Source organism: Macaca nemestrina, chromosome 9, assembly GCF_043159975.1.
Source record: "Macaca nemestrina isolate mMacNem1 chromosome 9, mMacNem.hap1, whole genome shotgun sequence".
NCBI classification, from domain to species: Eukaryota; Metazoa; Chordata; class Mammalia; order Primates; family Cercopithecidae; genus Macaca; species Macaca nemestrina.
In genome coordinates, this window is record NC_092133.1 from 46076113 (window position 1) to 46092654 (window position 16542).

At 41.0% G+C, this 16542-nt stretch overlaps 1 protein-coding gene across 4 annotated transcripts in view; it reads right to left on the reverse strand.

Moving 5' to 3' along the window:
* LOC105480926 (3'-phosphoadenosine 5'-phosphosulfate synthase 2) overlaps positions 1 to 16542 on the reverse strand; it is a 186361-nt gene that overhangs the window by 30004 nt on the left and 139815 nt on the right. For all 4 annotated transcript variants that reach the window (XM_071069539.1, XM_071069538.1, XM_011740134.3 and 1 more), the window contains exons 2-7: positions 9710 to 9827; positions 5556 to 5791; positions 4669 to 4807; positions 3993 to 4111; positions 3752 to 3865; positions 3006 to 3117 (exon numbers count right to left, since the gene is read on the reverse strand). In XM_071069539.1, coding sequence (XP_070925640.1) covers positions 3006 to 3117; positions 3752 to 3865; positions 3993 to 4111; positions 4669 to 4807; positions 5556 to 5791; positions 9710 to 9827 — 838 coding nt within the window. The remainder of the gene's footprint in view (positions 1 to 3005; positions 3118 to 3751; positions 3866 to 3992; positions 4112 to 4668; positions 4808 to 5555; positions 5792 to 9709; positions 9828 to 16542) is intronic.

Consider the following 16542-nt stretch of genomic DNA (forward strand, 5'->3'; position numbering starts at 1 on the left):
CAAGAGTTGCCCCACTCAATTCTCTAATACTGTGGAACTAAAGCAACCTCCTAGACAGTCTTCAATTGAGGTTAATACAGAGGAAGGAAACATTTTTCCCACTTGAAAAACAGTCCATAAACTGCGACAGCCCTACTGGTACCAAAACTTTGGTGGCTGGAGTGACCCAGCAGGATCTGCACTTCTGGGTACAGACAGACCCACAGACCCACACAGCAAGTGGCACATGGCTGGGGCCCTGACTCAGGAACACAGGAAACACACTCCTTGGGGACTTCCAAAAACACATGGGTAAGCTTTGGAAAGAACTGGGTTTTCTGCATGAGCAGATAGGGGCTTGGAACCAGTAGGCTTCAAGTATTAATGGGAAGGTAACCTCATTCATATCCCCTGGCTGGTAGGTTTGTGGGGACAGACATCTGGATTACATGGAGAGCGGGAGCAATAATAAGTGCTTCATCCACTTCATGGTAGTGAGCATCAAATAAGAAATAGAAAATCAGTGGGTTGGCAGGGTATGGCGGCTCACACCTATAATCTCAGCACTTTGGGAGGCTGAGGCGGGCAGATCATCTTAGGTCAAGGAGTTCAAGACCAGCCTGGCCAACATGGTGAAACCCTGTCTCTACCAAAAATACAAAAATTAGCCATGCATGGTGGCATGCACCTGTAGTCCCAGCTACTCAGGAGAATGGCTTGAACCCAGGAGGCAGAAGTTGCAGTGAGCCGAGATCATGCCACTGCACTCAGGCCTGGGTGACAGAGCAAGACTCTGTCTCAAAAAAAAAAAAAAAAAAGAAAGAAAAGAAAAAAGAAAATCAATGGGTTTTGCAAGTTGAAGAACCCCCATAAAATGAAATTGAGACAGTGTAAAAGGAAGGCTAGAGATTTTGCCTAAATAATCTAGATGGATTATCTGCATTAGCTGTTCTTCATCTTTTTGGATTACAGACTCTTTTAAGAATTTGTTGTCTATAGTAGCACTTTGCAAGGCCAAGGCAGGCGGATTACTTGAGGAAAGGAATTCAAGATCAACCTGGGCAACATTGTGTTACCTTATCCCTGGGCAACATAGACCTTATCTCTACAAAACAAATTTAGAAATATGCCAGGCATGGTGGTGCATGCCTGTAATACCAGCTACCTAGGAAGCAGAGGTGGGAGGATTGCTTGAGTTCAGGAGTTCAAGGATTCAGTAAGCTATGATCATGCCACTGCACTCCAGCCTGGGTGATGGAGCAAGACCCTGTCTCTAAGAAATAAAAACATTAAAGGAAAAAACAGAATCTATCAAAAGCCATAAATCCTCAACCCAGGAAAATGTTCCTTCCTTCCCTTATCAAAACACAAACATTTTTGCCTCTAGGATTTTTTGTTAGCCCACCCTGAAGTCCTAGATCCTAGGCTAAGGACCCCTGATATCCATTAACACTGACCTCTACAACTACTTCCACCACCCTGGTATTTTTCTTTATGAAAGGAATGCTTGTCCAAGGTCAACAGCACCTTGTTGTCTGTAATGAGGCCCGCTCTTTCAATGTAGTTCACTTGTCTTGTCTTTTGGCCACAGCTCTGTTCACATGCTCAAAATCAACCTCTTGCTCATGGCTAGCTGCTAAGTTCAATGACCTTTACTTTAGGCAGCCAGTGTTCACCGTGTGTCAAAATCAAGACATCAAGATAAAAGTCAGCCTTCCTTGTAGACCATCAGGCCTTATAGATTCTATTGGAAAGGACATCAGGAGAGCAGCCTGGTATGTAAGGAGCACTGGGCCAGGAGTCCTAAGATTCTGGACTCTGGTCTTGGGCCTTCACTTATGAATGTTATGAACTTGAGCAAATCACTGAATCTGAGGCCAGTTTCCTCATCTGTAAAATGGGATAATAATTGCTAACTATTTTCTAGGGTTTTTGTGAGGATCAAATGAAATAATGCCCGAGAAAATGCTTTGAAAACAGAGACGTGGTATAGAGATATGGATTATTATTGTTGTTGTTAAAGCAAGCTAGAAGTAAACTAAGTGTCTTTGGGGAATATTATTTAATCTGAGAAGTGAGGGATTCAGGTTTTGGAGTGTTATCTGTCACAGCAAAAGAATAAGGCAAGAGGGTCCATGCTGATCAGTCTTTGAATTCTGATTCTGAGTTCATGCCCCATTCCCCAGGCAAAGGCACAAACACAGGACATGAATATCTTTTCCAAAAACAAACGTCTTATTTGATTTTTCTTCCTAAAAGGCTTGGAACCTGGCTCAGTATTACAAATTCAGTTTGACTCTACCCCTACTCCTTCCCCACTTAGCAGCCATTCCCCAAAGGTCTTGAAATAGATGAGTTTATTTGATGAGCTCAGGCAGTTCTAGGAAGGAAATGATCATAGAAGGGTCCGGAAGTCTTCTCAATAACACATGCTTTTGAGCTTGACCAAATCGCTTTTCTAAAAGCCATTCAGCTTGTGGCCAGAAAGCTGCCTTAATGCTCTTTTGTTAGGGTGTAGTGGATGAAACCATGTTAATATATTTCATGTGTGGGCATGAGCATTGATACTTCAGCATGCACCAAAGAAAGCAGTTGTTGCAATAATGCTTGACACGAGCAACCTGGAGGGTGGCGGGTGCCATGGAGGTCAGGAACATGTGCTGACCTCATCTTGGCTGCCCCAGGAATGTCCCTAGCAGGAGGCAATGGTACTTCTGAGTGCTACCTTCTGAATATCAGCACCAACAAAGAGCAAGTAGAGGTGAAACAGACTTGTGTTTTTCTTGGCTTAAGAACCATTTTTCAGTTCCTTAGTTCTAAAGGAACAATCTTTGAGAACAACCAAAAAAAAAATCCTAAAAATGGAAGCTTAAACATAATAGAATGGAGCACACTGTAAATGATCCAAATAGTTTTGCAATAACATTTGCAAACCAAAGACTAACTTCCTGTTCCTGCAAAACTTCTGGGAAAGATTCTTTTTCTCCTTTAACAACAAAGATTAAGAAACAACAACAAAAACATACCATCTAGCAGGGTGTCAAAGTGCATAACTTGTAAGTACTCCTTCTCCCTCATGAAACCTTTGAGGGGAGTGGCCCAGCCTTCGCTCAAAACCTGGACCCACTGGAGATCCAGCTGCAAAACACAAAAAGCAGTTGAACATTTTCATAAGTTCTGTTTTCCAGGCATCTGGCCCCAAGAAAGTCCTTTCTTATTCAGTTAACAAGAGGATAAGGGCAGAATCTTCTATGTTTTAAGTGTTCCCAACTGTTATGCTAACCCATGATCTAAGGGCCAGAAAGATTTAAGTTCAGAAATTTACTTATGAAATAGTGGTGAAAAGATTTCATATTGAGATATTGAGATGACTTATTTGAACATTTTTAGGCTGTATCTATTCCCAAAATATGCAACTGAGTTGAAAATTCATCGTTTATTCTTTCTTTCTTTTATCCACAAAAATCCTGGTTTGGCTATATTTTTCTACTAGAGGTACTTACTGGTACAATGACAGCTATGTAAAATTGTCCAATGCAAATACAGAAGTTACTTTCCCAGTCACCTCCATACATGGCATTGATCATGTGGCAATTCTTGGTGAAAGATTTCTTTGGAGAAGAAGTTAAAAACACTTGGCAAAAAAGGAGTGTTTTATTTGTGGACGTTAAGTGCACCTTATTTATATCTTTTTTATTGTTAAGAGTAATTATAAATAAATTATAATGACTGATATTAAGCCTAATTCTTTGACCAGTCTGCACCCACTTACCTTAGTAATTGATAATGAAGGGAGAGTTTCAGCCTCAGCTCGGACGTGGTCAAGTTTGTTTTCCGGCACGAAGAGTTCGTGGATATCTTTGATTATAGTATGGGGTACGATGTTCTGAAATGAAACAGAATTGGTAAAAACTTGAAATGAAAACTATAGAAAGAATGCTTCAGTAAGGAGGCATAGATTGTCTTTCATGATTTTATTAAACATATAAAGAAAAGACAGCCGGTTCACCTACCTGCTCTTGCAGAAGTTCCACTACCTGCTGGACACAGTCACTCACTGTGGACAAATTGGTTTTAAGCACACGCTCAGGAGTTTCAGGTTTCTCATAATCAGAATCGATACCTGTAAATCCTGCAAGGCATATGGGTGACAATCATCACATCTGTATTGACAGAATAACCTTTTTAATCAATAAGGCAAAACACAGGTTGGAATAATGTATTAAACTGAAAATTCACATTTTAACAGAAAAGGCCAAACAGCCATCCTTGACTTCTAGCCATAAGTAAGAAAATAAATAGCTGTATTTTCAACATGGACAGCCCCAAATTGTCAACAAAATCTGGCTGGGTAAGTTGAAGCCCTCTATAGATGATCAAAATCAAAAAGGAAGACAAGAATAAGGAAGAACTCTGAAACACTCCTCTACACACACACTCACATATAAATATCTATTCTAGTTCTCTGAACTTCATTGCATATGGCTGAGATGACAATTCTCAAAAATAAAACCCTACATTTTAATAAGCCTCTGGGCATATTGAATATATCATGATGCGATAAAAAGTTGTGCATGTTATATGCAATTTTGGAAAAGAGAGTTTGAAACTCAAGGCAGATTTCTGAGGACAAAATAAGGACCGACAGCCTAAGTAACTGGTAAAGATGCTGCTAGCCGATTCTCTTACCTTTAATCTCCCCAGCTCTCGCCCTTTTGTAGAGGCCTTTTACGTCTCTGCTTTCACAAATACTTAGAGGTGCGTCTACAAATATTTCAAAGAATGGCAGCCCTGCTGATTCATGTATTTTGCGGGCATTCTCACGATCCTGAAAAGCAATATGTTTAAGAATGTAAAAAGAGGTTTCATGGTGAAATTCTAAATCACAAAACACTGTGTACTTTGGTTTTCAATAGCCTTGAGATAACACTGGGGTTTGTGCTTTGCAGAGTGCTTGAGAGAAAGTCCAGAAATTTCACTCTGGTAAACACAGCTCTCTCAAGGACTTTCACAGAAATGATGGAAAATAGGCCCTCCTAGCAGGAAAGCACTGGCCATATGGGAGCATTGCATTCAAAGGATGTGTTCTAAGCTACATCTGATGTTTGGCTCCCAGAAATTTCCTGACTTAAAAGAAGAGCGACACTCCACCTCAGTGATGTCAGCGTTAAACACGTAGAACCCGAAGCTTTGGCTGTGAACTGCTCTTTTCTTTAGCTAGATTCTTTTCCTGACAACTAAAATTACAGAGCTTTAGAGTTTCTCTTGTTTAACTTTCTCTTCCCTTCGACTCTGACCAAATGTTCCTTATAATTGTGAACATGGAAGGATTTATGTCCACTGGTGCCCTGGCATCTGGAAAGGAAGGAACTCTCTTTACGTAACCAATATTAAATAGAGGAAATGAGAGAGCCTGTGATGGGGGGAAGAAATAGTCGGGAAATTGAAAGGAGACATTCTTAGGCCCACCCTACCTGATTCCTTCCCCTAGCAGTTGGAGAGCACTAGCACTGTGTGTGGGAATAGTGTGCAGTGCCTTTTTTTTTTTTTTTTTTTTTTTTTTTTTTTTTTTTTACCTTTGCGAATGGAGAAATAAAGCTGGTAATGCAGACCAGGCCAGCATCAGCAAACAGCTTAGCCACTTCAGCAATCCGGCGGATATTTTCCTCTCTGTCCCCAGGAGAGAATCCGAGATTTTTGTTAAGGCCATGACGGACGTTGTCCCCATCCAGGGAGTAACAAGGGATGGCATGGGAGACAAGGTACTCCTCCAGGGCAAAACTTATTGTTGTTTTTCCAGCGCCAGAGAGACCTGTTCAGAACAGATAAAGCAGACTGACATCAGCCTGGATAGTTTAAGATGACAAATTGTGAACTAATCTAGCAATTTTAAATATAACTAAATGGAAAGAAAGAAAGAAAGAAAGAAAGAAAGAAAGAAAGAAAGAAAGAAAGAAAGAAAGAAAGAAAGAAAGAAAGAAAGAAAGAAAAGAAAGAGAGAGAGAAAGAAAAGACAGAAAGAAAGAAAAAAAGAAAGAAAGAAAGAAAGAAAGAAAGAAAGAAAGAAAGAAAGGAAGGAAAGAAATCAGTGTAGTTGACTACAAGGCAAATACTTACATTTCTGTCAAATTTTGAAATAACTATTTGTCCTGTGTTAGGATTATAGCTTTTCAAAGCAAGCAAGCTTCATAAATAGGGAGATTTGGGGGCTACATGTGGTCCTCGATGTGTTCTGTTAGGGCTGCAGAGTGTTTTAAAGATTAGAAAGTTGTCATACAGGCTGGGCATGGGCTCATGCCTGTAATCCCAGCATTTTGGGAGGCCAAGGTGGGAGGATCACTTGAGCCCAGGAGTTCAAAACTAGCCTGGGGAACATAGTGAGACCCTGCCTCCTCAAAAAACAAAACAAAAAGATAGCCGGGTGTGGTGGTACACACCTGTGGTCCCAGCTACTCAGGAGGCTGAGGTGGGAAGACCCCTTGAGCCTGGGAAGTCAAGGCTGCAGTGAGCCGTGATGGCACCACTACACTCCAACCTGTGTAACAGAGCGAGGCCTTGTCTCCAAAGCACAAAGGAAGTTGTATATGCAAATCCAGATACCGTATTCTCTTGAAAAAATCAAAAGATGTGGTGACAGTGGTCTCATATCCCCTTCAAAGTCAGCAATCAGCCGGAATGCAGGGGAACAGCCAGCCCCTGGAGAATGGTAAGTCCCCCTCCCTTGTGGATGCCACTGAACAACCGTCTCACAGAGCCCGCATGCTGTCCTTTGGCTTCGAGATGTTTCCAAAACGACTCTCAAAACATAAAGACAGAAAGCCGGCCTGAGCTAGGGAGCAGATGTATTCAGAGCTGCCATATGTCACACTCTTAGGTGTAAAGATTCTCTAGAGTCTTTATATGAGAAAAGAGTTACCATGTGGCTTTCACCACGGTTTCAAAGCACAAGGATCGGGAACACACTGTAATTTCCATATGAGGAGGAACATAAGAAGAAAGGGACAGAAACACAACCCGCCCAAATTATTTAACAGTTTAAATCTGAACTCCCCTAAAGGCTAGCACTCTAAAACAAAATGAGTCCTTTAGGATTTTAGGATCTTTGTCCTAAAGATCTCTGAACCTAAGAATATTTCATGGTGCCAAGCTTCCGTCCGACAGCAGCTGGGCATGACAGAGGAAAAAAGCCAAGACGTTCATACAGAGAAGACTACAGCAGAAAAGAGGAAAAAGGTGGAAAAAGCAGGAATGAAGGACACAGAAGAAGGAAGATTTGGGGGCGAAAGGTGATCTGCAAAAGGTAAATAAATAGTCTCCATACTTTTAGTTATAGTTTAAAGCCATGCCCTTGGCTTTGACAGAGGACCATTAGAAGAAACGGCTATATGAAGAATGTGTCAACACTAACGTCACTAGATCATTTTTTAAGGTAATTGTCTGTAATTCTGTTATTCCTTTTCATTTGAATAAAGACGTAGGTGATAAATTCTTCTTAGTATTTATGTCAGGTTATAGGGTAGGGGAAATGGCACTCCTGAATCTCTGGTGTGTTCTCTCATGTCAGAAAATGAGAGAAATAACAGAAATGTCCTTCCATTTTGCTTCAGTTCTCAGGAAACTAAGAGTTAAACTACAGTAAGTATATGTGACCAGATTGTTGGCATGCATACTTTCATACATTAAGGTAACACTAATTACAGTTACTGATAACTGTGTGCCAAGCACTGTGCAAAGTGCATTTGTCTTTTATTGATTTAGTTCTATCAACCCCTCTGTAAGTCAGGTACTGTCTTTATTCTCATTGTACAAATAAGAAAACTGAGGCTTAGAGAGCCTAACTGGCTTGTCCAAAGTCACATAGTTCATGGAGGTGTAGTTGGGGCTAAAATCTGAGTCTATGGATTTAAAATATTTTGTTTCTTCTGGTCTGCCTGGTCAACAGCCTACCTTTTAACATAAGAATAAAAAATAAATTAGAAAAATGTTTTTTAAATTTAATTTAACTTTCTATTTTTATTTTTTGAGATGGAGTGTCATTCTGTCACCCAGGCTGGAGTGCAGTGGCAGATCTCGGCTCCCTGCAACCTCCGCCTCCTGTGTTCAAGTGATTCTCCTGCCTCAGCTTCCCGAGCAGCTGGGATTACAGGCGTGCACCACCATGCCCGGCTAATTTTTGTATTTTTAGTAGAGAGACAGGGTTTTGCTATGTTGGCCAGGCTGGTCTTGAACTCCTGACATCAGGTGATCCACCCGAATTGGCCTCCCAAAGTGCTGGGATTACAGGCATGGGCTACCAAGCCCGGCCTTGATTTTTAAAATTTGCCATCTATTCTTTTCTTCCTCTAATGAAAAGATAATTCATTTTAAGAGTACAGAAGGAGAAAGACATGCTTCTCTTCTACCAGTTCTCTTTTTCTTTTCAAGGGGTATCACATTAGAGAAAATGGACTTTGTGTGTATAGCCCAACACGAAAGTTGTTTTCACCAGTGATCTTTGCATGAAGGGCAACATACAACAGGAGGGGGTCTTCCAGAATACAGCTGTACCTACTGCTGCAATTACGTCTCTTGGGGGGAGTTGAGGTAAACATTTCAGGAGTAATGACAGAAGGATGGTGCATATTTGAGCACAGCAGGTTCCGTGCTCACTGTCTGTCCTTGCACTGGAGGCTGCAGAAAGTTGCTTTGATGCACAGTCCAGGCATGAATGAAACCAGGAAACCAAAGGCACAAGGAAAAAACTTGAAGAGGACAAGAATGAGGCTGGTTGGCACAGAAAAGGGCAAAGACCTAGGATAGCAAGAAAAGATGCAAGGCAGGTCCCTAGCTGCCAGATTGTTTAGAATGAGCTTCAGGTTAGAAAACATTTTATAACCTGAATAAATGTAGTTTTGCAGGTGGGCTCATTCCATTTGAAAACTGTTATCTATGAAATGAAATTGGATTTTCCTTTTGAGTCCAGACATAATTTTGTCTACCTTGGACTCAGAGTACAAGGTAATAGCCTGGGGCCAGCTACTGGGAATCAGGTTTTAATTCCAGTTCTGTCACTAATTCTTAGCTTTGACATTCTGTGGCTATAAAAACACAAGAAAAGGGAGAGTCATTCAGTCACTTCAGCAACAGCAAGTTATTTCTATAAACAAGGGCAATCCTCAGCCAAATGGAAATTACTAGTTTTCCTTCTTGTGCAGATTCTTAAGTTTGTTTGTTAGTTTTTATAGTAAGTAAAATAGTCTCCTAGAATGTCAAAACATTAGGCAACAATAACAAATATCTCTAAACATCCAACACCTTATGGACAGCCAAATGCTTGATGTCAAATTAGGAAAGCCTCATTCATAACTGCCAGTAAATATGTTTAGGGATGAACATGAGAATTATTGAATCCCTCAGCACTGAAAGCAGATGTCATAATCATCTTGTCTCATCCTTTCCTGCCAAAGAGGAGAAAAGTGACAACTAGAGACTTTCACAGTTGACTTGATCAGACTCTTATTCCTATAGTTGACCTTGACTCTATTTCTCACTGATGGTAGGGTTAGGACTAATATCCAGGCTTTCTACTACATCTCTCAGCCTCCTTCTAATGATAAAACAAGCACGTAATACGTTACACTAATTTCCATAAAACTGTGTCACATGTCAGTTTGCTACATATATATACATATATATATATATATATATATATATATATATATATATATATATATATCTGAACATGACATACCTGTTAGCCACACGGTACATCCTCGGAACCCACCCCTTGTTCCAACCACTTGCCCTCTCTTATTCCTGCTCACATGGTGGGCCTGATAGACTACATTGGTGGATTTCTGCTGGTACTCCTATAAAATAAGACAAAATCAAGCACAGTATTAGTTAATAAAACACATATTCTTCACTGGAGCCAATATAAATCCATCTTAAACTTTTAATTGCAAAACTGATAGGTGTAACAACTTATACAAAAAATATTTTGAAAGAGACTCACCCTTGTCCATTCTAATATAATTTTTTTCATTTCTGCAGATTACCCCGAGCCATTAGCTACATGTATATATATTTCTTAGCTGTGAGTCTACATACCTAAGTTATTCATTCTGCATTTCACTTAATGTTATTCATAAGCAGTTTTGCTTCCATAAAATAATTATTTTTAAATTACAGCATCAAATTTCATTGGTTCATGCAATACAATCTGCTAAATAATACAATTATAATACAATTCCATATTACATTAATAGTCTTCCCCCAACTGTATCTCTTCTTCTATAATTGGCAAACAGAATAACATTTATTAATTCTATTAATTTAGAAACAAACACTGACTTTAGAATACTCATCATGGTCCTTTGAGAGTATAATCCAAATTGGACACTTTTTGATTTTAGGTAATAGTTCTGGTTGCACGACATTTTAACTTTTGCACCTTAGGGGAATGTCTTTGTTTCAATGAATGCATGTTCTCCCCAAGTCCTATGAGCTTGAACTGAGAACCCAAATACTCCAGTAGCTGAGGAAATACTAGGGTGGGGGTGGTTGATCCCCAGTCCCTATAGAGCCAGAGAAAGGCCCAGATCACAGTGAAAAGGGTTAAAGTCAGTAATATCCCCGTTACTCCCATTCAGACATCACAGACAAGGCAAGAGTGAAGTCCCTGAACACACAGGGCTACTCCCTCACAAGAACTAAACTTTGCTTCCACTTTCTCAAGGGTCAACGCATGAACTTTTTAATCTTTCAAAAAGCCCAGCAGAAATGGAAATGCACTTGTTAGGTTTGGAAGCTAATTCAAATATCAAATGTCTTTATTTTGGCTGTAATCAAATCAGCTTAGTGAGGTAAGAGACTACCTGATCCTGATTCTAAACTCTGACTGGGAGGTATAAGTCTGATGAATAAAAAAGGTAAAGTGAGCCAATAAATACAGTTTTTGGTGGACTTAAAAGAAAATAACATGTGATCCAAGGGGGGGAAAATCCATAATAATGGTTAAATTAAAAGGTTAGGAACTACTCATATATGTCTGTGGCGTGTAATTGAATTTCTAACGACAGACAGAATCCAGGTTTCTGAACTGTAAAAATCTATGAGCCTTTTAAATATTACACATGCATACCCACCAGAACTAAGAAAGCACCAACTTTTTTTAGCAAGAGCTGGAGGTTTTCGAAAACTCTGCCAGGTGCAGTGGCTCATGCTTGCAATCCCAGCACTTTGGGAGGTCAAGGCAGGAGGATTGCTTAAGCTCAGGAGTTTGAGATCAGCCTGGGCAACATAGTGAGACCTCATCTCTATGAAAAATAAAAACATATTAGCCAGGCATGGTGGCACGTGTCTGTAGTCCCAGTTACTGGAGAGGCTGAGATGGGAGGATCACTTGAACCCAGAAGGCAAAGGCTGCAGTGAGCCACTATTGCACCACTGTACTCCAGCCTGGGCAACAGAGCGAGACCCAGCCTGGGCAACAGAGCGAGACCCTGTCTCAAAAAAAAAAAAAAGAAACCAAAATGAAAAAAAAAAAAAAGAAATGAAAACTCACCTCTTTTTGCTTTGGGAAATAGAAACTTTGTGAAAATAGAAACTAAAGAGGGCTACAACTAGAACTGTTTGGCAGTTTACATAAGATGACAGATATGAACATGCAAATGGCAAAGTTCTCTACAAACGTGAATGCTAATGATTCACTTATTCACTGTAGACATGCCCCAAACCGAATAGGATGGAATCTGCTGGATTGGGACCAGGAAAATGGCTTCAAGACTTAGGGGGCCCTACTGGCCTTTCAGTGTCAAATTAGGAAAGCCCCATTTACAACTGCTGGTAAATGTCTTTAGGGATGAAAATGAGAATTATTGAATTCCTTAGAGCTAGAAAGGGATGTCATAATCAACTTGTCCCGTCCTTTCCTGCCTGGCCTTTTAGGGGTGCTAAGAAAGGCAGAGCACAGAGTGGGGATGGGCCTGCTAGTGAGACAGAGCCAGGCAGAGGGGCCAATGGTCAGGGAACAGGCATTATCAGTGTTGGAGGGGGCCAAGAGGGAGGTGGTTAAAGGCACAGTGGGATTAGCTGGGTGAAGTTACCTAAAACCCTCTAAAGCTAGATGTTCTGCTCATCCCTTAGGCAAATCTGGTCGGAACCCAAGACTTGGAAGTGGGGGCATAGTCCCAGAATGTGGCAGATGATGACTTACACTAGAGGGCTCATATATGGGGACAAATTAGGCCACTCCATGAGATAGTCTAGCAGTATCTCCCCTGGGTGAACAAATCCCCTGAAGGTATTCTATTTTGGGCTTTGTTGTTGTTGTTTGAGACAGGGACTTACTCTGTCACCCCGATTGGAGTTCAGTGGTGCAATCAGGCCTCACTGCAGCCTCGAACTCCCAGGATCCAGCTATCCTCCCACCCCAGCCCTAGAAGTAGCTGGGACTACAGATGCACACCATCATGCCCGGTTAATTTTTTTTTTTTATTTTTTGTACAGATAGGGTCTCACCATGTTGCCCAGGCTGATCTCCAACTCCTGGGCCCAAGTGATACTCCCACCTCAGCCTTCTGAAGTACTGGGATTACAGGCATAAGCCACCATGTCCAGTCCCCTGAAGGTATTCTGTGTCCTTGGTGCCAAGCGTATGTAATACCTCAAGGATACCATTTAAATATCCTTTTTTCAATTTCCTTGTTAATTAATGCCATTAAGGTCAAGAACGTCGTATCTGAATATCAGACCCAAAAGTCAGTTCACTTGATTATTTACTGATTCTTTCAGTAAATGTTTATCGAGCTTCTACTCTGTGCCAGTGGTAATCTGAAGCATTGGGAATATAGTACTAAACAAAGAAGAATCCCTGGCATCATTCTGGGGAGAAAGACAGACAAAAAGAAGAGGTAACCGGGGCTCCACTCCCTGAGGGAGGGAGAGGGTTTATATATATATATATATACATATATATATATGTATATATATATATATATATATATATATATATATATATATACCATGTGAAGAAATGTAAAGCACACCGGCAACTCAGTAACAAAAGGACAACCCGGCCGGGCGTGGTGGCTCACGCCTGTAATCTCAGCACTTTGGGAGGCTGAGGTGGGCGGATCATGAGGTCAGGAGTTTGAGACCAGCCTGGCCAATATGGTGAAACCCCGTCACTACTAAAAATACAAAAATTAGCCAGGTGTGGTGGCACTTGCCTGTAATCCTAGCTACTCGGGAGGCTGAGGCAGAAGAATCACTTGAACCCAGGAGGTGGAGGTTGCTAGTGAGCCGAGATTGCGCCACTACACTCCAGTCTGGGTGACAGAGTGAGACGCCATCTCAAAAAAAATATAAAGGAAAAAAAAAAAGAAAACCCAATGTTTTAAAATGGAAAAAGATTTGAACAGTCACTTTACAAAGGAAGATATACACATGGCCAGGAAAGAACCATGAAATGATTAATGTCATTAGTCATCCAGAAGAATGCAAATTAAAACTAAAATGAGAGGTCACCGATAACATCTAATGGCAACAAGGATGTGCTCTCGTATTTTGATGGTGGAGGTGTGAAGTGGGACAACAATCCTGGGAAAAAAATCCTGACATTTATATTTCCCTTCCCCATGACTCAGCAATTGCATTCATAGACATCTATTCAAGAGAAATAAAAACGTGTCCACAAAAAGACTTATACTAGAATGTCCTTAGCAACTTTGTTTGACTCAAAACTGGAAACAGCCAAGTGTCCATCAATAGGAAAATAGAAAATAAACCAACTGAAAGTGTAGAATACTTATATAATGGTTATACTATTCAACAATCAAAAGGAATGGACTATTAATACATGCAATATGGATGATAATGAATGGAAAACATTACGCTGAGTCAAAGAAGCCTTATCCAAGAAAACGACGTATTATATATGATTCCATTTGCATGAAGTCCCAAAATACGGAAAACTAATGCACTAATTCAGAACTGCCGTTGCTTCTGGGGTGATGGCAATGCTTTATGTCTTGATAAGGGTTTGAGGGACTCACATGTACACATTTATTAGAACTCACTGAATGTATACTAAACATGTGTATTTCATTGTAAACTTTACCATGCACACACGCGCACACGCACGCGCGCGTGTGCACACACACACAGAGCTATTTTGAAAAGTAAGCAAACAAGGCTGAGTGTGGTGGTTCACACTTGTAATCCCGGCACTTTGGGAGGCTGAGGTGGGTGGATCACTTGACCTGAGGAGTTGGAAATCAGCCTAGCTGACATGGCGAAACCTTGTCTCTACTAAAAATACAAAAAATAGCTGGGCAGGGTGGCACATGCCTGTAATTCCAGCTATTTGGGAGGCTGAGGCAGGCAAATCCCTTCAACCCAGTAAGTGGAGATTGCAGTGAGCCAAGATTGTGTGACTGCACTCCATCCTGAACAACAGAGCAAGACTTTATCTCAAAAAAAAAAAAAAAAAAAAAAAGTAAGCAATCAGATTTTAGATGGTGGAATTATATTGCTCAATGCTGCCGCATTTATGGAAAAGGACTCTGATCCCAATCACAGCATACTAGACTAAGGTGCTGCTGCCCACCTGTGCACATGAATATCCACTAAAATTTAATTTGCCTATAGAGACAGTTTTGTTTCCTCTAGTTTGGCTGTTTCTTCTCCACACAGGCAAAGATCCACAATGAACTCCAAGCTCTGTTAATCTTCTAGGGGAACTTTGTTATGATCTTGATAATTGTCTCCCCAGCAAGTTCTTCGTTTTTGAAAACATTTCAAAATTAATTTGAAGGAATGACTCTAACATAGTATTGAATCTCTGAACTTTTGGTCTTTGATAAGTGCATTTAAATTTTCTATTACTCCAGCAATGTTTAAACAAATAAATAAATACTTTCAGATGGCCAGGTACTGGGATCTTTTGGTTCAGTCAAATGTTTTACTTCTATTTATTTCAAAATCGCCCTTGATGTTTTGCAAAAGGCAAACAAATAGAAGCAGATATTTTGAATTATACTTGAACCGCAAAGGGGCAGAGCGGCCAAAACCTTTTCTTTTTCTTGTTGAAAGCTGTAGTCTCTGCTAAAGAGCCTAGGATGTTCTAAGCTTTGGAAAGAAAGTGACTGTCAGCAAAAGGATTCTCTCTATAGAAAGCAAAACACATGTTAAAGGAAAAAATGTCTGTCTTGCTGTGTGTACATAGAAAACACACAGACATCCTCAGCATCCCTAACTCTGCCGCTTATCAGGAAGTGGCCCGGAAACCCCAAAGTTAGTGGCATACTTCTATACTGGGTCCCTAAGACAAATTTGGTAAAAATCCCTACTTTCTTCCCATTACTGACCCAGAAAAACTCTCGGTAGCATGCATCAGAGTAGCATGAGTATGGATTTTGGAGTCAAGCAAACCTGGATATGAAACCTGCTTCACAGCTGATTTGCCCTGTGACCTGAAGCAAGTTATTAACATCTCTGAACTTCCATATCCTTCTCTGTAAAATGGGGATAAAAAATACTTTCTTCCTAGGATTGCTGAAAGGATTAAATAAGATAATTATCTACATAAAGTAGCAAAGAAAATACCAGACACATGGTAAGATGTTGAATCTGATCAGTCCAGGTGGCATTTAATCTAGTCTGGAGAAGTGATGGCAGTTTGAATTCTAAATCATCCAGGTTTAAAAGGGTTCTGGGGATCTGGGTCCACTCTAACCCAACTCTGGGGAGGATGTGGCACTCATGACCGAATCAGACAGTGGATAGGACTGCACCAGTTTTACACACATGCACACACACGCAAGCACACATGCAACGTTGTTGTCATTACTGCTGCTCTGATTATTAAAGCCTGGTCAGGACGTACCCTACACTAAGCTCCACCAGTTTGCAGTGTCATTCTACTGCAAACGTACTGCCCTTGTCCTGGCTGTCACAGAATCATGAACACTTCGTTACCTAGATGGAGGATGGCCTTTGCCCTGTGTTTGACCCATTAGAGTCCAGGGCTTGTCACAAAGCCCAGGGTGGCATGTGTGTCTCTGCCAGGCCCACCCCTCACTCCCATTGGCGGCACAGAAAGGGGACTGACAAAGTGGCTCCTAGAACTCAGGTGATGTGCCGAGGGTCGTGACAGAGAGCCTCAGCCTTGATTTTGCGTGACTGCAAGAGAAGTAACCTGGGGAAAAGACTAGATGGTTTCATGGTGGGGCGGGGCATTTCCAGAGCCAAATCCAAGCATATGTCACAGGGAGAGTGTCACGGAAGGGAGGAGGACTCCTGGGGAATGAAAAAGCTCTAAACCAGGTGTCTGGTGGAGCTTACCAATGCCCAAAGCTTTTTTTTTTTTTTTTTTTTTTGAGATGTTCATAATGTCTCAATTAAAAAAAACAAGCACGTGCCCTTGAATCCCCTCTGAACCCTACACTTCCCCAGGCGGTGCAAACAAGTCCCCTTTACTTCTCTCATTACAACTCCACTCTGCCCCGTTTTAACTTGGCCTTCATTGCCATTGGGCTCTGCTTTCATTGCTCCCTTGCTGACTAAACATGTTCCAAATCT